General features: G+C 40.7%; 1 protein-coding gene and 1 pseudogene across 1 annotated transcript in view; both read left to right on the forward strand.

Annotated features, from left to right (window-relative positions):
• The first annotated feature begins 4,518 nt into the window (after positions 1-4,518).
• LOC135204636 (histone-lysine N-methyltransferase SETDB1-like) overlaps positions 4,519-21,344 on the forward strand; it is a 65,953-nt gene continuing 49,127 nt past the window's right edge. Inside the window, 3 exon segments of the mRNA XM_064234785.1 lie at positions 4,519-4,530; positions 6,429-6,571; positions 7,531-7,688. Coding sequence (XP_064090855.1) covers positions 4,519-4,530; positions 6,429-6,571; positions 7,531-7,688 — 313 coding nt within the window.
• On the forward strand, positions 7,796-19,385 carry LOC135204388 (histone-lysine N-methyltransferase SETDB1-like; annotated as a pseudogene).

Here is a 21,344-nt window from a genome sequence, read left to right on the forward strand (position 1 = left end):
GGAATGTCAAAAGCCGCAAGGGAGGATGTGGAGCATCCCCAACGATCAGGCGTCCCTTCGGCAGATCCTGAAGTAACGACCCAGGCTGCCTTGGATAGCCGTAGAAAAGGCATCCTGGAAGAGTGCTTTTCTGCGTCGGACTCCTCCTCGTCTAGGCATGGATGGGGCTCTGCTTCGAAGTCTCGTCGTTGAAGAGATCGTGGGTTGCACCGAAAGGAGACGCTCTTGATTCGAGCCCTGAGCGCTTTTCATGAGAATTTTCCTTCTAGTGGTAAGAAGGCTAGAAGACCGTCTCCAGCGCCTCAAGACCCGACTAAGCTCTTCCTGCTTAACCTACAGAACAACTATCCTCCCTGGTAGGTGCTCTACATACGAATTCGTCTCGAAGGAAAGACTCCTCCCTTCCATGAAGAGATCGAAGTTTTCTTCTCTGGTAGAAGGGAAGTTTCCTCACTCTAGCAGGCGTTCGTCACCTGAGAGACTCTCTCAATCGCCCTTAGGCGATCTTCACTGGTGTATAGAAGGAAAGTACCTAGCGGTAGCCGCTCTCGGAGCAAACGCTCAGCTACGTTTTTACGGAGAGGTCAGGAGTCGGACTCCTCTACTGAGGACCAGGTCAGGCATCAAGAGCCTAAGAAACAAGATTTTTCAAACGCCAGGAGTTGACAGAGCCTAGTAGGCGCCAAGAATCTAGTAGCGTATAGAGCTTACCAGACGCCAGGAGTCTAGTGAGAGGCGTCAAGAGCTTACCAGAGTCAGGACAGGCACCAGGAGTCAAGCAGCGCCAGGGAGTCGTCAAGCAGGCTTCAGGAGTCAAGCAGGCATCAGGAGTCAAGCAGGCGCCAGGAGTCAAGCAGACGCCAGGAGTCAAGCAGGCGTCAGGAGTCAAGAGGAATCCAGGAGTCAAGCAGGCGCCAGGACCTTGTAGGAGCTTAGTTGGAGTAAGACCTCTTCTCACTTTATGAGCTCTTCTGAGAGTAGGAGCCCTTCACCTGGTAGGAACAGGTTACTGAGAGGAGATCTCCTGCCTTTACGAGCTCCCTTGCGCCTTGCAGTAGCAAGAATAGGTCGCACGGACGACGATCTTCTTCTTTTGAGAGAAAGTCCCTCTACTTCTAAGAACCGCTCTCCTTCGAAGGGATCTCCTGCAGCCGGAGAACTTAGAAGAAGTCTCAGATGATGAATTCCCGGTTGATTTAGTAGTCTCTTGACTATAAGAGATTGTCCTTGCTGTTGTTGAAGGAGTTTCGGGATAAGCTTCAACCAGCGGATCCGCCCTCTCCAGGGTCTTTGTTGTCAAGCACAAAGTCTCCAAAAACATCCCTCATTCGTGAAATGCGTCCATACCCTAAGCATGAAAAAAAGCGTTCAAAGGCTTTGGAGAGTGGCTTAAAACTAAAAGAGAAGCGGGCAAGACTGTTTTTTCATGCCCTTCTTCAAAGCTGACGGGTAAACCTGGAAGATGGTACGATATCCAGGAGCCTATGGGCTTAGGACTGCCTTCATCCGCAGATGCAGATTACGCTTCCTTAGTCGATTCTTCAAGGAGGCGCGCTCTACTCTCAGTAAAAGCGACGTGGGGGATGTGTGAACTAGATAGATCATCTCCTAAAGGGCCTCTTCAGGACACTAGAAGTGTTTAATTTATGGACTGGTCTCTGGGAGCCCTTGCGAAGAGAGCCCAAGATCCCGAATTTGTCAGTATGGAGGAAACTCTCGAGTGTATTATCTTGTTTAGACAGAGCGGGGTGATGGACGTTTGGTGGAAGTGGCTGCCCTTTTTGGATCGGGAGTCTTAAAAAAGAGATCAGTGTACGGTTCTTTCCTGTCCAAGTCAGTCTCTCCTCTGCAGAGGTCGGCCTTGCTATATTCTCCACTATCTAGCCACCTCTTCCCACAGGACATGGTGAGGGATATATGCGAAATCCTTAGCTGGTAAGGCTACGCAGGATCTACTGACAATCAGCAAGAGTTGTTCAAGCCGCTGTTTCCCTTTCAAAAGAAGGAGAAGCACCTCTTCAGCAGCCCTTTCGAGAGCCTCTTCCTCCTCAAGAACCCCTTTTAGAGGTAGGAGACCGACACCAGAGGAAGACCTTCCAGGAGACCTGCCGGGAAGGCAAAATGAAGAAGAAGTCCTCCAGATAACTGTAGGCGCCAGACTTTCAAACTTTGCCAGAGTCTGGGCGCAGAGAGGGCGGACAGCTGGACCCTCTCTATCCTCGAGAGAGGATACCTCATCCCCTTCAGGGAATATCCTCCCTTAACAAGAACTCCAAGGGAGTTAACGGCGAGATACAAAGATCCTGTCAAGAGTCAAGCTCTCCTGCAAGCAGTGGGACCTTATTCTGCAGAAGAGGGCAATAGAAACCGGTTCAAGATCTCCATTCACCAGGTTTCTACAACCGTCTATTCCTGGTACCCAAAGCCTCCGGGTCGGGTGGAGGCCGGTTTTAGACGTAAGTGCGCTGAACTTCTTTGTGATCAAGAAGAATTTCTCGATGGAGACTTCTTCCTCTGTGCTTTCTGCTCTTAGTCCAGGGGACTGGATGGTATCCATGGACCTTCAAGATGCATATTTCCATGTGCCAATTTCATCCGGCATCAAGGAAATACCTCAGATTCATGTCACAGGAAGAGTCCAAATCATTTGAGTGCTTTGCTTCGGACTGTCGACGGCCCATCAAGTCTTCACGGGTGTCCTATGGAATGTGGGCGCATTGGCTACATTTGAAAGGAATCAGGATCTCGATGTATTTGGACGACTGGCTAATACGAGCAAAGTCGAAGGATCAGTGTCTGGAGGACCTTTCGGTAACACTAAAGATGACACAGTCACTGGGACTCCTAGTCAACCTCCGAGAAAGTACCAGCTGAATCCCCAGCAGAACATAGTTATCTGGGGATTTGGATGGATTCTCGGGGTTTTCTAGCGTCTCCATCAACAGAGAGAATAGGAACGCTGCCTTTCAAAGGTGTCAGTTTTTCTAGGGAAAGAACATTGCTCCGCGAGCGGGGAATGGCATGAGTTGCTGGGAACCATATCCTCGTTGGAGCAGTTCGTTTCCTTAGGGAGACTGCACCTAAGACCCCTTCAGTTTTATCTGAAGGAGAACTGGGATCAGAGTTACCAGGACCTCGAAGAAGAACATTCAGAATCACGGACAAGATCAAGCAAGATCTTCGGTGGTGGCTAGACCATCCAAGAAACTCGGTCAAGGAGTATCCTTACACATAAAGAGCCCTCTCCGAGCGTTGTTTGCAGACGCGTCGTACTTTAGGATTTAGGATGGGAGCAACGTTGGGTTCGGAAGAAGTGTCAGGCACCTGGAAGGAGCGCAGGTGCCCTGGCACATAAACAAAAAGGAGTTGAAAGCCATTCACTTAGCTCTCTTACACTTTCAAAAGCAGATCTCAGGATCGATCATTCAGGTCAATTCCGACAACACGACAGCCCTAGTGTATATCAGGAAAGCAAGGGGGAACCCAACATTCATTTTCCCTTTACGACGACAGCGGGAGTTGTTGCTTTGGGCTCAGGAGAAGGAGATCTCTCTGCTAACGAGATTTATACAGGGAGAGAGAAAATGTTCAAGCGGATCTGCTAAGCAGAAAAAACCAAGTCCTCCCCACCGAATGGACCCTCAACCCCCAAGTGTGCGAGCAGTTATGGGGGTTATGGGGAAGGCCGAACATAGACTTGTTCGCAACCAACTGGAACAAAAGGTTGGAGAATTATTGCTCCCCGATCGCAGATCCAAGAGCGATAGCAATAGACGGCCTCCTCATGGATTGGAAGGGACTAGACGGGTACGCTTTTCCCCCCTTCAAACTAGTAGGGGAAGTAATAAGGAAGTTCGCCTCCTCAGAAGGAGCGAAACTGACGTTGATCGGCCCCTTTTGGCCAGCCCTAGATTGGGTTACAGAGTTGCTGGATGGATGGTGATCTTCCCAGATCGCTCCCACTAAGGAGCGATCTTCTCAAACAAACCCCACTTCGACAGGTATCACAAAAAAATAAAAAAACCTCCCCGCTCTAAGTCTGAATGCCTTCAGACTATCGAAGGACTTGTTAGAGCGAGGGGGTTTTCTCGAGAAGCTTCAAAAGCAATCGCAAGAGCCAGGAGACCTTCCACGTTACGAGTGTACCAGTCGAAGTGGGAGGTGTTTAGAAGATGGTGCAAGTCGCATGAGGTATCCTCTTCCAGTACCTCTATAACTGACATTGAAAATTTTCTTCTTTACCTTAGAAGAAAGTGTGGCCTAGCTGTCTCTACGATCAAGGGGTATAGAAGTATGCTGGCCTCGGTTTTCAGGCATAGGGGCCTGGATGTGTCGGACAATAAGGACCTACATGATCTTATTAGGTCTTTCGAGACCTCAAAAAGTCAGAACACAAAGAATCCCAGTTGGAATTTGGATATAGTCCTTCATTATCTTATGTCTGAAAAATTCGTACCTGCCAATAAGTCTTCCTTTAGAGATTTGACAAGGAAGTCTCTGTTCCTGTTCGCCCTAGCTATGGCAAAAAGGGTAAGTGAACTTCAAGCGTTAGAAGGCAGAGTGGGTTTTAAGAAGGAGGCTGCAATTTGCTCTTTTAAGCCTCTCTTCTTAGCCAAGAACGAGAACCCATCAAAACCATGGCCTAGAAGCTTGGAAGTTGAAAGGGCTTTCTTCTCTTACGGGGGGAAAAGAACAGGAGAAGACCTTATGTTCTGTAAGAGCACTTAAATTTTATTTGCAAAGAAAGTCTCTTTTGGGAGGTACGCAAGAAAGTCTTTGGTGTTCGGTCAAGGATCCGACAAGACCTATTTCAAAAACGCCCTTACGTTTTTCATTAAAGACATTATTAAGGAAGCGCATCTTAAATGTGGAGAAGAACAGTTTAGGCTCCTCAGAGTGAAAGCACACGAAGTGAGGGCCATAGCAACCTCAATGGCCTTTCATAAAACGTGGTCCCTTCAAGCCCTAATAGAGTCCACGTATTGGAAGTGTAACTCGGTGTTCGCCTCTCACTATCTAGAGATGTGAGAGTTACTTATGAGAAGTGCTTTTCACTGGGAGCATACGTTTCCACGGATTAGTGCTGGGAGGAGGAGCTGAGATTAATCCTAATTAGGTTAGTTAATGTAATTTTAGCATTATGGTGTTTGGTTTTATGGTGATTGGAAGAGGGTATAGGAATAACCCCTTTCAATTCCTAGTATTGATTTAACATGGTTAGAGGGTCAGGTGGTCGGGATTAACTTGTGGTCTCCTCATTGTGCATTATGTAAAACCTAAAGCTCTGTCATGTAAGAGGCAAGCCCCCATTGATAAGATACAGGTCAGGCTCTGCCATGTAAGCGGGTAAGCCCCCCATTGGCACGATCCATGCAGGCTCTGTCGCGTAAGCGGGCTAGCCCCCATTGACATGATCCAGAAGGGCTATTTGGTTATAGGTCTTTACCTCGCTGAAGCTCTTGACGCATGCAGACTAAATGACAGTAATCATGAAGTCTTCTGCCCAGACAGGTAAGAACCAAGGATTGATATCCTACAACAATTGTTGTTTCCCGTTATTATTTTTAATTTTTTGTGTGTATTTAGCTGTCTCTTACCCTCCACCAAGAGTGCCAATCAGCTAAGTATATATCTGCCGGGTAAGTGCATGTATAAAAATGATATTGTTAAGATACAATGAAGTGTATACATACTTACCTGGCAGATATACGATTAAGGGCCACCAGCCTCCCCTCAGGAGACAGGTGGAAGAGAAAATCTGGCTTAGAAAACGGGAATGGTTCCGGATACCGCTACCCAGCGGCGGGAATGGTAGATCACCTGACCTACCTGTAGGTCGTGCCGCGAGTTTTGAATTCTGTCGGGACGCGACGGAGTCTATAGCTAAGTATATATCTGCCAGGTAAGTATGTATAAAACTTCATTGTATCTTAACAATATCATTATTATTCATAGAGAAAAAAGTAAACATTATTCTGATTGAACTTTTCACATTCATGAGCATTCCAATTATGCGCTTCCTTTCCTTCCGAGATGAAAAATAATGGCGATATTACGTTTCAAACAATGCTGGCCAACAGTTGTCCACCACCTGGCTAGTAATTTATGTTTATAACCGTAATTAGTGTATAACACATCTTCAACCATGTAACTAGGTATCTAGATTTGAATTTTTTTTTTTTTTCAGATTTTCTCTAGTGCAGGGAGTCTTAAGTTTCTCATTTTGTTTTGCATGAAATTAATATGTAAATTAGCATATTTATTATCGCCATAAAATTTGTGATGTCAAGAAAGTATTACTGTATATATTTTTAGCAACACTTTGTTGTCCATTACTTTATATTATACTGTTCTTATAAGTTCAGTTAGGAACCAAAGCTGTAATATAGTTAATTGTAACCTGATATCCATCCCCTTCTGTGACGTAGATCATCATAGAAGACGCCCCGAAGAAGAAGCCCAGCCAGAAGCGACCGTTCCGCTGTCTCAACTCCGACTGCCAAACAGAAACAAATTTGATTCATGCGCAAGACTTCGTCAGGCGTCATTATGGAGTTCTGTCGTATCCAAAGTAAGGATCTTGAATATGCTTTCATTTTCGTGCAAAGTTTGCTACCAGGTTTTTCTCATACGAAACAAATTAATGTTTTACCAGTTTGCATTCATCGTTAGGCCTATTGAGGCAGACCAGTGTTAATAAGAGTTGAGCCTGGCCTGCATCTTTCCTTTATTTTTGCAGTGAGCAGACTTCTCTTGCCTATGGAAGGTTTCTGTCATTTTTTTAAAAGCATTTCCTGTATGTGAGAAAAGTCAGTTCAAGTATGATTGTATGTGTATTCCAACTTTGCGACTCATAACACAAATGATTATTTTATATTCTAAGCTTACTATGTAAGTTTATATGTCTTATGGTAAATTGCAAAAAAAAAAAGCCTTAGAAATCACCTTCCTGGAGGGGGAACCTCTTTCAGTGTGTCCAATTCTGCAAAATACGCAAGATTTCTATGAAAAAGGTTCAGAAGTGGGATGAAACATACTGTACATACAGTAGACTATGCTTGGATGGGAAAAATAAAAAGTAAAAACAAGAGAATGCAAGAGTATAGTTAAAAACTTATAACAAATACAAATAGTGATAGATAAATCAAGCGGTAAAGTTTGAGAATGTCACCTGGTTTATGGCTTGCAAATGTTGCATCTTGGATGACTGGGCTGCCCTCAGATAACTTCTGATACTTCCCTTGACAGTTCAGTTATTGCTGGGAGACGGACTTTTGCCACCCCAAAGGAGTTCGATATATGTAGTGTAAAATGTAGAACATGGACAGGAAAATTACAGTACTTCACAACAAGTACGTAATTGATGAATGCGGTAATAAACAAAGCTGTCGGAAGAATAAAAAATGCATGCATACCTGATCTTTGGCCAAACTGTTAACTTAAAGCTTTAGATATTTTGTCTTGTGGATAAACAATGATGCATTTAGGTTTTTAGATTGAGCTTTGCATAATATCTCCATCTTTCTATAGGAAAAAGAGGGTTTGTGCTGCCTGCTACGCAGAAGCCAAGAAACAGCAAGACAATCTGGTGGAGGTTTTAGAGGCAAAAAGGCTCTTGCTGGCAGAAACTTTACCGGCCCCAAAGACGACAGTCATTCTGACCGATTCGGGCTCGGATCCATCTGAAGGTAAGACTGTACATTTTTTGTTTCATTTCTTGGTTGTAACTGAAGAGAATTGTAGGTGTCTTGATACCTCTCTTTGTTTATAGTTGCATGTGATGCGCTGTACCACAATGTCCTCATTAGAAAAGGGAGTAACACTTCATGTGTTCGTACAGAGAAACACACAGACAGGACACCCCCGTATTCGTGGACTCACACATTCACTGATTTTTTCTCTGGAGCATTTCCCCACATTATTCGCGGAAAAATTCGCCTATTCGCCCGTATTTGTCTATGAGAAATCTCCATAATTCCTGTTTTTTTTATCAATTTCATCATAAAATGCACTTTTCGTGATAAAACTATTAAAAAAAAACCAGGTACGTATATAAATTTTTAGTGGGTTTTTCTTGATTTTTAACAAAACAGGCTGTTTTCAGCGTTTTTATAGGGGTTCCAACTATTTGCGGGTTGTAACTATTCACGGGGGGGTCTGGTACCACATCCCCCGCGAATACGGGGTGACCACTGCACAGTTCTTCCCAATGACATGTTTGCTAGCATAGAAGGGAAAACCGTAACTGTAAATTCTGGTTCAGAAATAGTTTGGGTCAGAAGTTTTGTTCCTGGGTTAGAATTTGTTTATTTATTTATTTATTTTTTTTTTTTGCCACTTGAGTTTGCGTGATATGATTGCACAACAGATTGTTCATAACGATTTTATAGTTATCAGTTTTTTCTTGTTGATTTTGATAATATGAAACAGACTGACAGATAGACACGTATGCTAGAACCTCCATGTCAAAAATAAAAGTTATATAGATGCCATCTTTTGCATGAGTTTTAATGTTGGTTATTGTGGTTTCATCAACAGACGAACTGAAGAGTGATGAGTCGGAGTATGAGGTAGAGTGCGATGATGGCAAAAGCTTGGAAGAGACCCTGGATGCCATATTTACTGACTTGGGCCTTAACGGTCAGATTACGGACGGCATGAGTCACCTAGAGCAACGGTCAGAGAAGCTTTTAGGGTGAGTGCGGAGACGTAATAGCTCTTGTTTCAGTGTCACTTCTTTTGGGACTTGGTCCAGATATTCTGAAGGTTAAATTATTTCCCGTAATTACAGGTAGTCCCCTGTTATAGGTGGGGGTCCCGTTCCGATGGGCTTTTGTTAAGCAAAAATAACTATTAACTGAAACTTGGCAATTTATGGCGCCAATAACTGGATTTTGGCACCGTTAGGCATGTATCAGTGCCATAACTATTATTTGGCACCGATAACCATGAACCGGGGACTGCCTGTACTGTGACCTGAGGAACTATTGGAAATGTATGCTGCATGGTGTACTGTCATGCTTAAAGGTTTTGCTGTCTTACCATCCTCATTTCAAATGCCATAGCTTTTTTGTACTCAAGAATGATTACATATTTGACCCTTTCACTACTGAATTTTTTTTTTTTTTGCTTTCATTTTCAGCAAAGTGCAGATTTCTCCCTAAAAGTGGAGATGTTTAAGTTTAATCAAAATTGTTTTATAAACATTTAAGCACTATATTTTCAAGCCTGAACATTGCAAGTAGTTTAAAAAGGAGGAGAAAAAATGGGAAAAATGAAAGTGTGGGGATTCTTAGATATTTTTTAGTGGCACTTATAAACATTTAGTACAATAGCAATTCGTCTATCTACTGTATACACACTATTCTCCACATTGATTGTGAAACCAAGATATGAATTTCTTAAGCTCGGTTTATATGCAAATCCATCCTGAAAACTCCTTTGTTCCAGATGAATTTGAGAAGCTGAATACTGAAGAATTTGCCCCCCTTGAGAAAGAACTGGATAAAATAAGGAAAGAGTTCTACGACAGTTTCCGTCATGAAATTAGTGGTAAGTGAAGCCTGAGAGACTCTCTCTCTCTCTCTCTCTCTCTCTCTCTCTCTCTCTCTCTCTCTCTCTCTCTCTCTCTCTCTTCTCTCTCTCTCTCAAAAATTCATACTCCTCTTTTGTAAATGATTGAGAGACCTGTTTCTTAAATATTGCCAGAAGATTATCCTATTGTTAAGACCTCATTTTTATTAGATATGAAAAATACAAATCGATTAAAAAATTTGTTATGTTTGCATGTTTGTATCACTTGTACCAAGTTTTTCAGTGTTTGCGTGATGCATCAATAGGTTTTAAAAATATTGTAATCCTTTGACAGTACGCCTTGTGGTGACATTGATTACCACATGGCATTAAAAATCACAACTCTTAGATGCTAAAATGATTATCAAGAAACAGTGTAAAGTTACAGTGGTCTTAAAACTTCACTTTTGAAGTCTAGGTTGCTTAAATGACATTGTGAAATTCCAGTGGCAGCCATCTTTGGACATTGGGCCCTCAGGAACAGTTATTCATCAGCCTGATGGGGTGAGTAAGAGCCTCTTCCACTGGAAGGGTTTGGTAACTACAAAGATTCTGTTTTCAGCTTGGATTTAACTTGATAATGAGACTAGTGTAGGTAATTTTCCTTGACTGTTGTACTGTCTGTGATTTTTGTATGAAATTTACCTTTGAATGGAAACATGTTGACTGAGGGACTCCTTTACTTAGCTACATTATTGTCATGAATTTTACATGGGTACCACTTGAGATTTAGTACATTTTTAAGTAAATCTCTTAAATCAAAAGGTGAGTATAAAGTAGGTCAAGTTTAAGTAAGGAACTTACTTAAACTTGTGTAATTGCTGTTAGGTGCTAGATATCCAGGAAACAATTCAAGTGAGGGCTGAACATAGTGTGACTTCAAAGTGACTTTGTGTTCTAACGAGATTGTTCATTTGTATCAGACTTCAGAGGTGATCGCAGAAGACTCCGTGCAAGGCCCAGTTGACTTCCTCCCTCCTGTGGGACCGCTCGACCGGTACGAGTTACAGCCTCAGGAGTTCTGCTACTCCATGAAGTATTCGCTGTTTGCCCGATGGGTTCAAGCCCAAGTTATTGAAGTAGAGAAACGGGAACGAAGGTAAATATGTTATTGTTTTAAGTTTCTTTAGAGACAGAAAGGAATCATGTTTAATTTTCCAGGTGCTTTACTTGGTAGGGAGACGAGGATTACTAATAGCAAATTTATACTCTATCTTAGAACAGAATAATCGTATAATCTTCTCGCATGTCCTGCTCAGGAAGAAGTGTTTGATTTTATTTTGAGTCCTTTGTTAACAGAAAGAGATTGAGTGGCTATTAGTTTTTATGTAATGTTTATAAGGTTATAGGCCATTCATGCTTTGTATGCACTACTCAATATCAACCAGTGTGACAATGGAATACTTGAAGGTCAGTGGAATAGGTGTGACAGTTTTAATTGGAAACCATTTATCATGACCAGATTGACAAAAAGATGGTTTCTGGTGGTTTCCAGCTGGCTCTCTCTACCAACAAAACATTGTTTTCTTTATTTATTCTATTTTGCAGTTTGTGACATAATAATACATTTTCTATATCTTTTGCATCAGAACACCTTATACAAGATCAGATACAATCGCACAAAAGGCGGCGGCCTTCCACGAGTCATCCCAGGACGTCAGTTGGCGTACGCAGGAAAGTGCCCCACTCGCATCCCCGTAGGAACTCGTGTCATTGCAAAATACAAGGACGAAGATCCCAAAAACTCCACGATCTCCGGGTCGTTTTATGTGGGTATCGTTGCAGAAATTCCCACAGCAGCTAATAAATACAGGCGAGTCACTTGCGTACTAGTATACCTTATCTATTATGGGGAAACTGTATGTTAAGATGCTCTCATCTCCTCTTGCCAAAGAAGTGTTTGTTTAGCCAGGACGCAACTTGCTATACTCTATTTTTTTCCTTCTGTCAAATCCGCCCTATGGTGTTTGCGTATGGTAACACGTGTCCCAGCTTTAAATAAACATCCTATTTCGAATGTTAATGGTATCATTCACATACAGTAAATTATTAAAACACTTTTCAGTTGCAAATGTACACCCAGATATTATTTTATTTACCTCAAACTTACACATAGTGTAACTATTAAAAGCCCCAGACACAGGTGTTACCATGGGAAAACACCACAGGGAGAGATGGACAGATGGAAAAAAAACAGAGTAATAGTTAGCCTCTTCCATTAGAGAAGAATTGGACCCCCCTTCATACTAATGGCCAATACAGTCCAGTGTGGGGTTCCTCTTTAGTAACAGCTACCTTTCCATTGACATATTCAGAGTACTTGGCAACACATTGAGTTTCTTCGTGTTTTTCTATTACACGATGAATACATATTATATCCACTTATATGACATGAAGTTTGACTCTTCTAGAGACACCAAGTCTCCTTGCTACTAATTTTTCCTCTTTCAAAACCTTAGATATTTGTTCTTATGTGTGTGCAAATTTTTTCTAATTGAATTATAAGTTGGTAGATTTACAAATGTATCTACCCACAATACGTAGCAGTTTAATCACTTATTGAAGTGGTATAAGACTAAGAACACTGTTGTAGTAAAAGGTGAAAGATTTACACATTTTCCTGGTAAGTACAGTTAAACAGATTAAAAATCCAACTTCATAAAAATAAACATTCTTTCCAGGTACTTGATATTTTTTGACGATGGTTACGCACAGTACGTCCATCACGATGACATCCGCGTGGTGACGGAGGCGTCTACCTGCCGTGGGATGACGTATCTCTGATTCGAGGGAATTCATCAAAGAGTACCTTCAAATGTATCCTGAGAGGCCTATGGTTCGCCTGCAGAAGGGAACTTTGTTAAAACTGAGTGGAATGGTGAGTGTTATTCTGTATTCTTTTCGTTGTGCAAAGTGAATTCCATTTGTATCGAATGTTCTTTTGTCACTTCTATTTTATTGAGGGCAGAAATATGTGTTGTAAGGGAAGACCTAGGAGCCCTCTAACGATATTAAAACAAACAAATCCTCAGAAAAGGAGGCATACAGAAGTTGCACTAAGTCTTAAGCTCTGCTGAGGGGGGGAATCTCTTGCTCCTCTAGGGTCGTAGAGGTATTTCCATCTTAACACGTGTCTGTATAACCACATGCTCTAAACAAGAGCTTCAGGCTTTGTCTTGCAGTGGCTTGTTCTTACACTGGTACCCACCTTACCTTATGGTTGTTTTGCAGGTCGCTGGTGGAGAGCACAAGTACAAGAGGTCGATGGGTCATTAGTCCAGATGTTCTTCCCAGTCGACGGACGGTGTGAGTGGATATACAGAGGTTCCACACGCTTGAGTCCGCTCTTCAATAAAAAACTAAACATCAAGGCTCAGACTGAGCAGTTGAGGACCATTAGACGAAGGACAGCGCCAATGCCAGGAAGTGTATGTGCTTTCCTTTTCGCTTTTGGAAGTAAATGAAAGAAACATAGAGAAATACATGACATAGTGGGAGCATTCAGGGCACCAATGATCAGCAGACTCTGTAGTTAAAAGAATCCCACTATTGTTCTAGACATGTGTACATGGGATTGGTTATAAAAAACATTGCATATGATATAAAGACGTGCATAAATATATTTGCTGTTGTTCTTTCAGGCTGTCGTTGAATACGGTACTTTTGGTCAAGGGCAAGATTTGGAGCCCGGTAAGTATCGAGTGTAAATATTTAATTAATAATTACATTAAGGGTGAGAGGATACATGACATTCATCTGTCCAAAGGCTTGTGTTTTTGTAGACTCTTAGCAAAGTAAGGAAATGTTTCATTTGTTCTTAGACGATTATACAAGCTATAGAACTTTCCAAATACTAAACAAGAAAATATTCAGATTCATGCCAGACTGACGTGTTCAATTCATATCTATGCACATTCATGACCAAAATTTGTAGGATAGTTTGTACCTGTTTTCAATTTCATTTTTCAGAATAAAAATAGTTCCCTGTAAGTAACTGACCTGCTATGTTTGATGTTTTTATGTACTAGTATCTTGGCATAATATCTTATCAGAATTTTCTCCATCCCTACCCCAGCCCAGCAAGGAGGCGAACGGCGTGCAGTGGCCAGAAAGAGCACGATGACTCGAGCCGGAACTCCGCCCAAGGAAGTGCAGCTTCGCATCGAACAGGAATCCAAAGGCTTCCTCAATGTAAGACAACACTTAGTGTTGTACCTCTGGACACATACAAATTCTGTGCTGTTTTTAACTCAAATATGAGTTGATATTGAGGTTTTTCTTTAATTGCATTAACATGAAATTTATGATAATATCCAATTGGGGTGTGATAGATCTGTCTGATTCGAGCAATTGAAGCGTTTTTTCATAGAATCAGTTTTATTTATTTCATAATTGCTAATAGATTTTTCCTCATTCGTTTTTCATCTTACGATATGGCTAGGAGGTAATTGTCCATCTAGCTTTCTCATCCAAGAATAGTTTTGCACCAACAATTATTACAAAGGTAGAAACGTTTGATATGTTAGTTTCCTTACCTTTCAAAATGAATCTCAGCGGATACTTGCTATTGTTCTCTTATGCAGTTGAAATATTAAATCTTTCTTGCAACAAGTCAAAAGTCAAATGCTTTTTTTGCCTCACACTTGGAAAATCTTTCAAATTTACAACCTATTTTTGAGATCTAATATGGATGAATGAGTGCAAACGCCACCCTACGTGCAAACTTTCAACTTACAAACATACAGACACAAATACAGATCGCAAATTAAAATTGTCAGAGCAGTCCCCATTGCCACCTGTAAGTTCAGATTCTGCTTAGTGTGCCTGTTTAGGCAGGTGTGTGTATATGTGCTTTTGTTAAATGAGTCTAGTTTTTTGCTTTGTCAAAGGAATTATTGTGATATTTCTCCAATACGTAATCCCTCTGCAAGAAAAGTGAGTGAATGTAAACATATTTTGGGCAGTAACCTGCAGTTTATTACCCTCCCGGTTAACACAAGACAGGTGCTCTCTTTTATTTCTGGCATTAGTTGATTACTTGTAATCCCCATGTTTATTAATGTGACCTTAGATTGTTAAACTAGACTTGGAATGTCTGAGAACAGTAGAAAAATACTGGAGTCTCCTTACACTCGGGTAACCTTAATTGAATTTTTGTTGGCATCTAGTGAATGGCAGCAAACTCATATCATTTGATCGTCTTGATAATCTGCTTCATAAAAAGAGATGCTGTTGAGGATTCTTAAAGAAATAAGCCAAGCTTGAATTGCTGTAGTACAAAAAGCATTTGAGAACAGTCTTTATATGATCACATGCAGACAGGTTCCTCAGTGATTTTGGGAGAACATAACTAAAAGGAGGGGAACAAGAAGTAATGGAAGAATTATAACCCAGATCTTTTTGCCATTCTGTTCTGACTTGGTCATTTGTTGTACCAATTTGCTAACGTGAGCTCTGATGAGAGGTCATTACTGTCACTGTGACTTTGAATCCTATTTCACTTCGAGATTTTGTTTGGCCAGAAACATCCTCTTCAAGAGAAGATCATGAAGTACCGACGACACATCTGTGCTAGCCGCTGCCTGGGCAAGAATGGTGATAGCATGAAGAAACACAAAGATTTCTCACCGCTGTTATATCCTCTTCTTCAGGGATGGAACAGGTAATCAACATTGTCCTGATCTTTCTTCACAATTTTAGACAGCATTTTAACCCAGGGAATAAAGTTATGAAGTAGCTGCGAGTATATTTAAGAATGGAAATCACAGATGAAACGGTGTCATTCGTTTCAGGCTTATTGTGAAACAGAAACGGAAGACCAATACAAACACGAAGTGTTTTACGTTGCACCGTGTGGAGTGCGCCTGCGGAACATCAGCGAAGTCTTCCATTACATCATCACCACAGAGTCAAGCCTTGAAATCGACTGTTTCTCGTTCGAACTTGGAGTGCACGTCTCCCTTGAATGGGAGCCTTATAAAAGGATCTATTACTCTGAGGTACATACACAAATTGTCACTAATCTGTTGCGCAGTGGTATTGTTTTTTTCAAGGGGTATGACAAAATATCTTCAAGAATCTATTAGTGGTATATAGTCATTTATTTTAAAGGGATACATGAAATAATTTGTCTGGTATCTATTACTTTGCAGTAGGTACAGGAATTGTTTCCAGTAAATACATACAAAAATTATTACAAGAATTGTTGCTTAGCAGTATGTTTAATATTGTAGCATTTAAAGTTGTTTCTATTTTAGGATATGACAAAAGCAGAAGAAAACGTGAAAATCTCGTGCGTCAACTCTTTAGACGAATCAGAACCTCTCCCGCTGACGTACTGCAACGTTCGTTTGCCTACGAAACACGTCCCTCTGAATCTCGATCAGGACTTCCTTGTCTGCTGTGACTGCACGGACAATTGTCAGGTGAGATTTTGTGTTCAGGTTTAGAGCGGATTGAGTCTTATTGGAATGTTGTCGGGTGATGTCATCGTATTTAAAATTCAATTGATTATGCCAAGATTTTGTGACAAACTGTTAACAGTGAAACTTTGAAAGGTGTTTAAAATATAGGTATGTTATCGTAGTTAATTTTGAGGCATTAAAGGAGCAAATGACAGAACTTTTGGTCATCGCTTATAAGTGTAGTAAATTAGCTGGATTCTGGTTAGTACTGTCATCAGCATAAACTGAACCATACAAGGTAGCTTGTGTTTTTTTATGAATATTTATTTTTACAGTGGGATATTAGCTAGAAAAAAAAATGCCAAGTAGTTGTAAATTATTGAAAGGGAAATAAAAAAGTTAACTACTATACTACATATGTTTACATTTGATGAAATAAATGGTAAATGCACATAAACAAAATGCAGTCAGAAGCTTCTTTTGAAACCTGCGGCATGTGACATGCTTCATATTTTGCAGTCAACCAGTGATTTTGCTCAAATTGGTTACTGTGATGTGGGGACAGGACTTATAGACTTCAAGGATGTTTTCAATTGTGTAATAGGATTGAATTTCTAAATTTATTTGCTTTTCAGGACAAAAGCAAGTGTGCGTGCCAACAGTTGACTGTCCACGGCACCCGGATTTTGAATATGAAGGAAAATCCCAACGCAGGCTATCAGCATCGCCGGCTATACGAACAGGTCCAGAGTGGCATATACGAATGCAATTCTAGGTGCGTACCGTTGCTTTGTATTGTGGTTTTCTCGGATGGTTGTTGGCATACCGTAGCTGTATCCAGCTGTTACGTTGTCAGTCCATAAAATCACGAACAGCATTTTATTTCTGTCCATGTCAAAATAGTCTGACAAGCTGACCAAACTGCATGTCCAGACTTTCACAAGAAGGATTTGCTCTTGAAGCAGAATTTTAAAGTGGAACAATGTAAAGTTGGACTGCCAAGTGGGGAGAAAGTGACACATTTGGGAGCTAAGAAAGGTCACTGCAAAGAACCTTCAGTAGGACCCAAAGTGCTAAGTAAGACAAATGAAATGGTACCTAGGATCATGTAGATATTGAGTGACTTATCAGTGTCATATAAAGGGCAAATGCATACATTGCTACTACAAGAAATTAAGGAATAGTTTTTATATACTTAGCATTTCAAATTTGAACTGAAGTATTTTTAATTTATACATTCGTTGTGCCCTTAAGAAAGAACATACTTTAGATTTTACTACCTTTTTAGTTTAAAAATATAACCCAAATATTACATTCAGGATGAAGAATTTTGACATTTTTCTGGAGCATGTTGAGTTATGTACATGAAAAAGGCTAAATCGTAGATAAATCCCTGTAGGAGGGCTAGCGCCATTAGTGCACCTCACACTCTACTGTAGGCATTACCTAAAATTCTTTGTAGCACCCCCTTGGCCCCTAGCTGCAACCAGTTTCATTCCTTTTTCTGTACTTCATTCATATTCTCTTTCATCCATCTTACTTTCCACACACACACACACACACACACACACACACACACACACACACACACACACACACACACACACACACACACACACACACACACACCTTACAATTGCTGCAGCATTATTTTCAATGCAGTAGGATCTCATAAATCCCAGTACTTGGCCTCTTGTCTTTATTTCATGTTCCATTTCCAGTAGATAAATAAACCAGTTGTATTGTCTCTATTAGCATAGTATAGAGGAGAGAAAATATCCCATGTCTTTGTTCAGGATGACTGCATCTATAAATAGATTTTGAACAGCAAAACACTGAAAGAACTAAATGCTGCATTGTGCCTTTATGCATTGTTAGGGCCTAGGGAAGAGAACATTATCTGGTTCATTCATAAAATTCAATTGGAATTGTAGCTCCAGTAATGACAGGACCTCTGAAATTTTCTCAACATCAGCGGTGATTTGATTCCTACTGTAAATAATACAATGGGTATCTCTTCTGATATCTATTTTTCGGTCTAAAGCAGACAGTACTATACAGGTGATGAACTCATATTTACCACAAAATCTGAAATATGAACAGGTGTGGCAACACAAATGCCTGATGTATGTAACTACAGCATGATTGAAAAATTACTTAACAGTGGCTATCATTTTGGAAGGGACAGGCCATTAATATTGAAGAAAATAAGAAGAGGGAGAGTATTCCATGTCAACAGTATAACTCAGAAGATGCTCTTCACATAGATGTGTCAAAAGTATTCTTTCTTGATTGCGCAGTTGTTAAGTTTTAACTCCCTCTTTACAGATGTCATTGCGCCGTCAACAGATGCTTAAATCGCGTTGTCCAGCATCCTCTGAGACTGAAGCTGCAGCTCTTCAAGACTGCAAGAAGAGGTTGGGGTGTCAGGACACTTTGTGATGTCCCGAGGGGAGGCTTCATCTGCGTGTACGTGGGAAAGATGCTGAGTGAAACTGTGGCCAATGAGGTAGGTTCAGACCTGAAGTTTTCTTCTGGATTAGCAGAAGATAGGCTAGATTTCTTTCATTCTCCTCAGGCTGGAAGATTGGTGACTAGCATCATTGTATTGGTTCCATTGATCATCTGAAATAATAGGAGACTGTAGATGTAGGTAAAGAATTCGAGTGTTGGAACTGGAAACTTTGTACGGCAGTACCCAATGTAGTTGGCTTAGAACTGTGGGCACCAATGTCTTTAGCTTCAGCTGGTTTCCAGTTTTGACCTGTTGTTTCAGAATGGACCTTTTGGGCAAGACTTACATATGTGCAAAAGATGTGATACATTGGTTTTATTATTATTATTACAGTACTATTGGAGTTTTAAGAAAGTAGTTCTCAATGGTTGTTTGTCAAAGTTAAGATCTTTTCTTGCTAGGGCTGAAAAAAGTTTTTGATGACTGCTAGTACAAGGGAGCTTTGTACAATCTCTGAAATAACTTGAGTCAAATAGAATCTGGTATGTATTTTGAATAATGTTAAATTTATATTGAAGCTAACATTACTGTGAATTATACAATTTAAATTTTAAAAGTATTAAACAGGTGTTAATGTATTGTAATTCAGGGCTTATCAAGTAAGGAGACAAAGATGCACTAGTCCTGGGAATGGGTTTACATTTATAGAAGTAACAAGACCACTAGGGATTCTGTCATCCTACTTGTTATAAACCTGACTTGGTCATGATATTGGTCCAATCTTCATCATGTTACTTCAACAGGAAGGGAAGCAGATCATTGGTGGAGACGATTACTACGCAGAACTGGATTACATAGAAGTTATGGAGAGCATGAAGGAGGGTTACGAAGAAGAGGTCGTGTCTCCAGAAGATTCAAGCAAATCTGCGTTTCAAAATCTCAGCAGTAAGTGATAAACTTTTGTATTGTGTCTGGTTATATCCTTAACATGGTTGTTTCTTTGATAAGTCGTATGGGAAAATGTATGTTTGTATACCATGTGTACTGTAGTGGGATGGTAGTGGATTTTAGCTGAAATTGTTGAGTCACAGATGAACTTGGCAAAATGAATTTGATTGCATATTTAGTAGAAACTTTAAGTGGAGGGTTTTCATGGTTTTGTTACAGTTGTCTTTTTTTTTTTTTTTTTTTTTTTTTTTTTAGATTGTAAGAGATGATATAAGCCTATCTTCGAGGTACTTGATAAAATGTTGCTCTTTCTTTTCATGTGTTTGTACAATGTTCTTAACTTTACAAGTGTATTATCAGAGATTTTTAACATTTTTATTTAAATATGGAATAACTAATACTGGGACTGTTTTATTTAAATATGGAATAACTAGTACTGGGACTGTTTTCATGTAACATTTGTCACCCTGCATGTGTGATCTTGAAGTGTAAAGCAAATGATTACGGGAAAGGGGACGTAAAATGGAAAGGAAAGATACTTACAATTCCTTTCTCAGCCAATGCACTCGAGTGCTTTTGCTACCCAAAAAGGTCAAATGATGCACAGAACAGTAATTTGGAATCTCATGGTCACCAATTCTTGTAGATAGGTGAAAACCAGTACGGAGCTTGTAAAAGGATAATGCAGTACTTAACTGAGGTAGCATAATTCAGTAATGTATTTCTGATGTCTTGTTATCCCTCTCCTCAGCACCAGGATCACTTGGCAACGACAGCGATGGTTTTATAGCGAGAATGAACCCGACAATTCGGCGGACACCGACCGTGATTTCCCTGGCAGCTCAGCAAAGGCGACAAGAATTTGGGAAAACGGGCAGAGGTCGGCTCGTCTGCAGGAACGTTCAAAGAGCACCAATTGTAAGTTCTTTTTTACGAAGCTGTGTAATGTGGCAAATTAGGACTTCTTCCATGTCATCTCTCTTAATCCTAGTTGTGTTGTTAGAATGGATTTATATGGAAGATACAATCATCCCTCTTGTTAAGCAAACCTCTTATGAATTAGCACTGTGGAGAACAGTTTTTATTATAAACAATCCTGGAATAGTTTTACAAGACTAGTACCATGTTCATTATATACTTTGCAGCACCATACTCGGTAAGATGAAATGAAAGAGGAATAAGTGTCTTTTTATGACTATTCCTAATAGATGACTGTTAATTGATTTTGATTAGTAGTGACAGATATTTGATAGTGCTGCTTGATGGTTAATTTTGTTCATGAAACTTACCTGACAGATATATATATAGCTGTTTTCTTCCGAAGTCCGACAGAATTTCAAAACTCGCGGCACACGCAGTGGGCGGCCAGGTGGTAGTACCCATTCCCGCCGCTGGGAGGCGGATATCAGGAACCATTCCCATTTTCTATTCATATTTTTTTCTGTCGCCGGTCGGTAAACACCTGTTTACAGACCTCCGCCCAGGATTTTTGGATTTGACTCGTTATAAGTATCTGATTGACTTTTGGTTTTGACTCTGTTTTTTTTATTTTGGATTGGCTTTTCTATGAACGTGATGTCGGGATCAAGTTCAGTGAGCTTCAGAGTGTGTGTGAGAGTGATTGCAAGGTGAGGCTACCGAAATCATCGGTAGACCCCACACAGTATGTATGGGGTGTAGGGGGCATGTTTGTTTGTTGGATGATCGTTGCATTGAATGTCAAAAAGTTTGACTGAGGATGAATGGAAGGTGTATGAATCCTCGGCGTAAGTTGGAGCGCGATAGGATCAGGAGGTCTTCCTCCAAGAGCGGTTCTACGAAAGGTAAGGGAGTAACATTTCTCATATTTTAACACCAGTAGAATTGCTTCACCTAATCCTGTGTTGTTGCCTGAGGGCCCTAGTTCTGTGTCTGGAGAAGGTAATGCCCTTTCTCTGATTCTAGAGTCGTTACGCACTCTAGAG

The sequence above is a fragment of the Macrobrachium nipponense genome, chromosome 47 (assembly GCF_015104395.2).
Source record: "Macrobrachium nipponense isolate FS-2020 chromosome 47, ASM1510439v2, whole genome shotgun sequence".
Lineage (NCBI taxonomy): Eukaryota > Metazoa > Arthropoda > Malacostraca > Decapoda > Palaemonidae > Macrobrachium > Macrobrachium nipponense.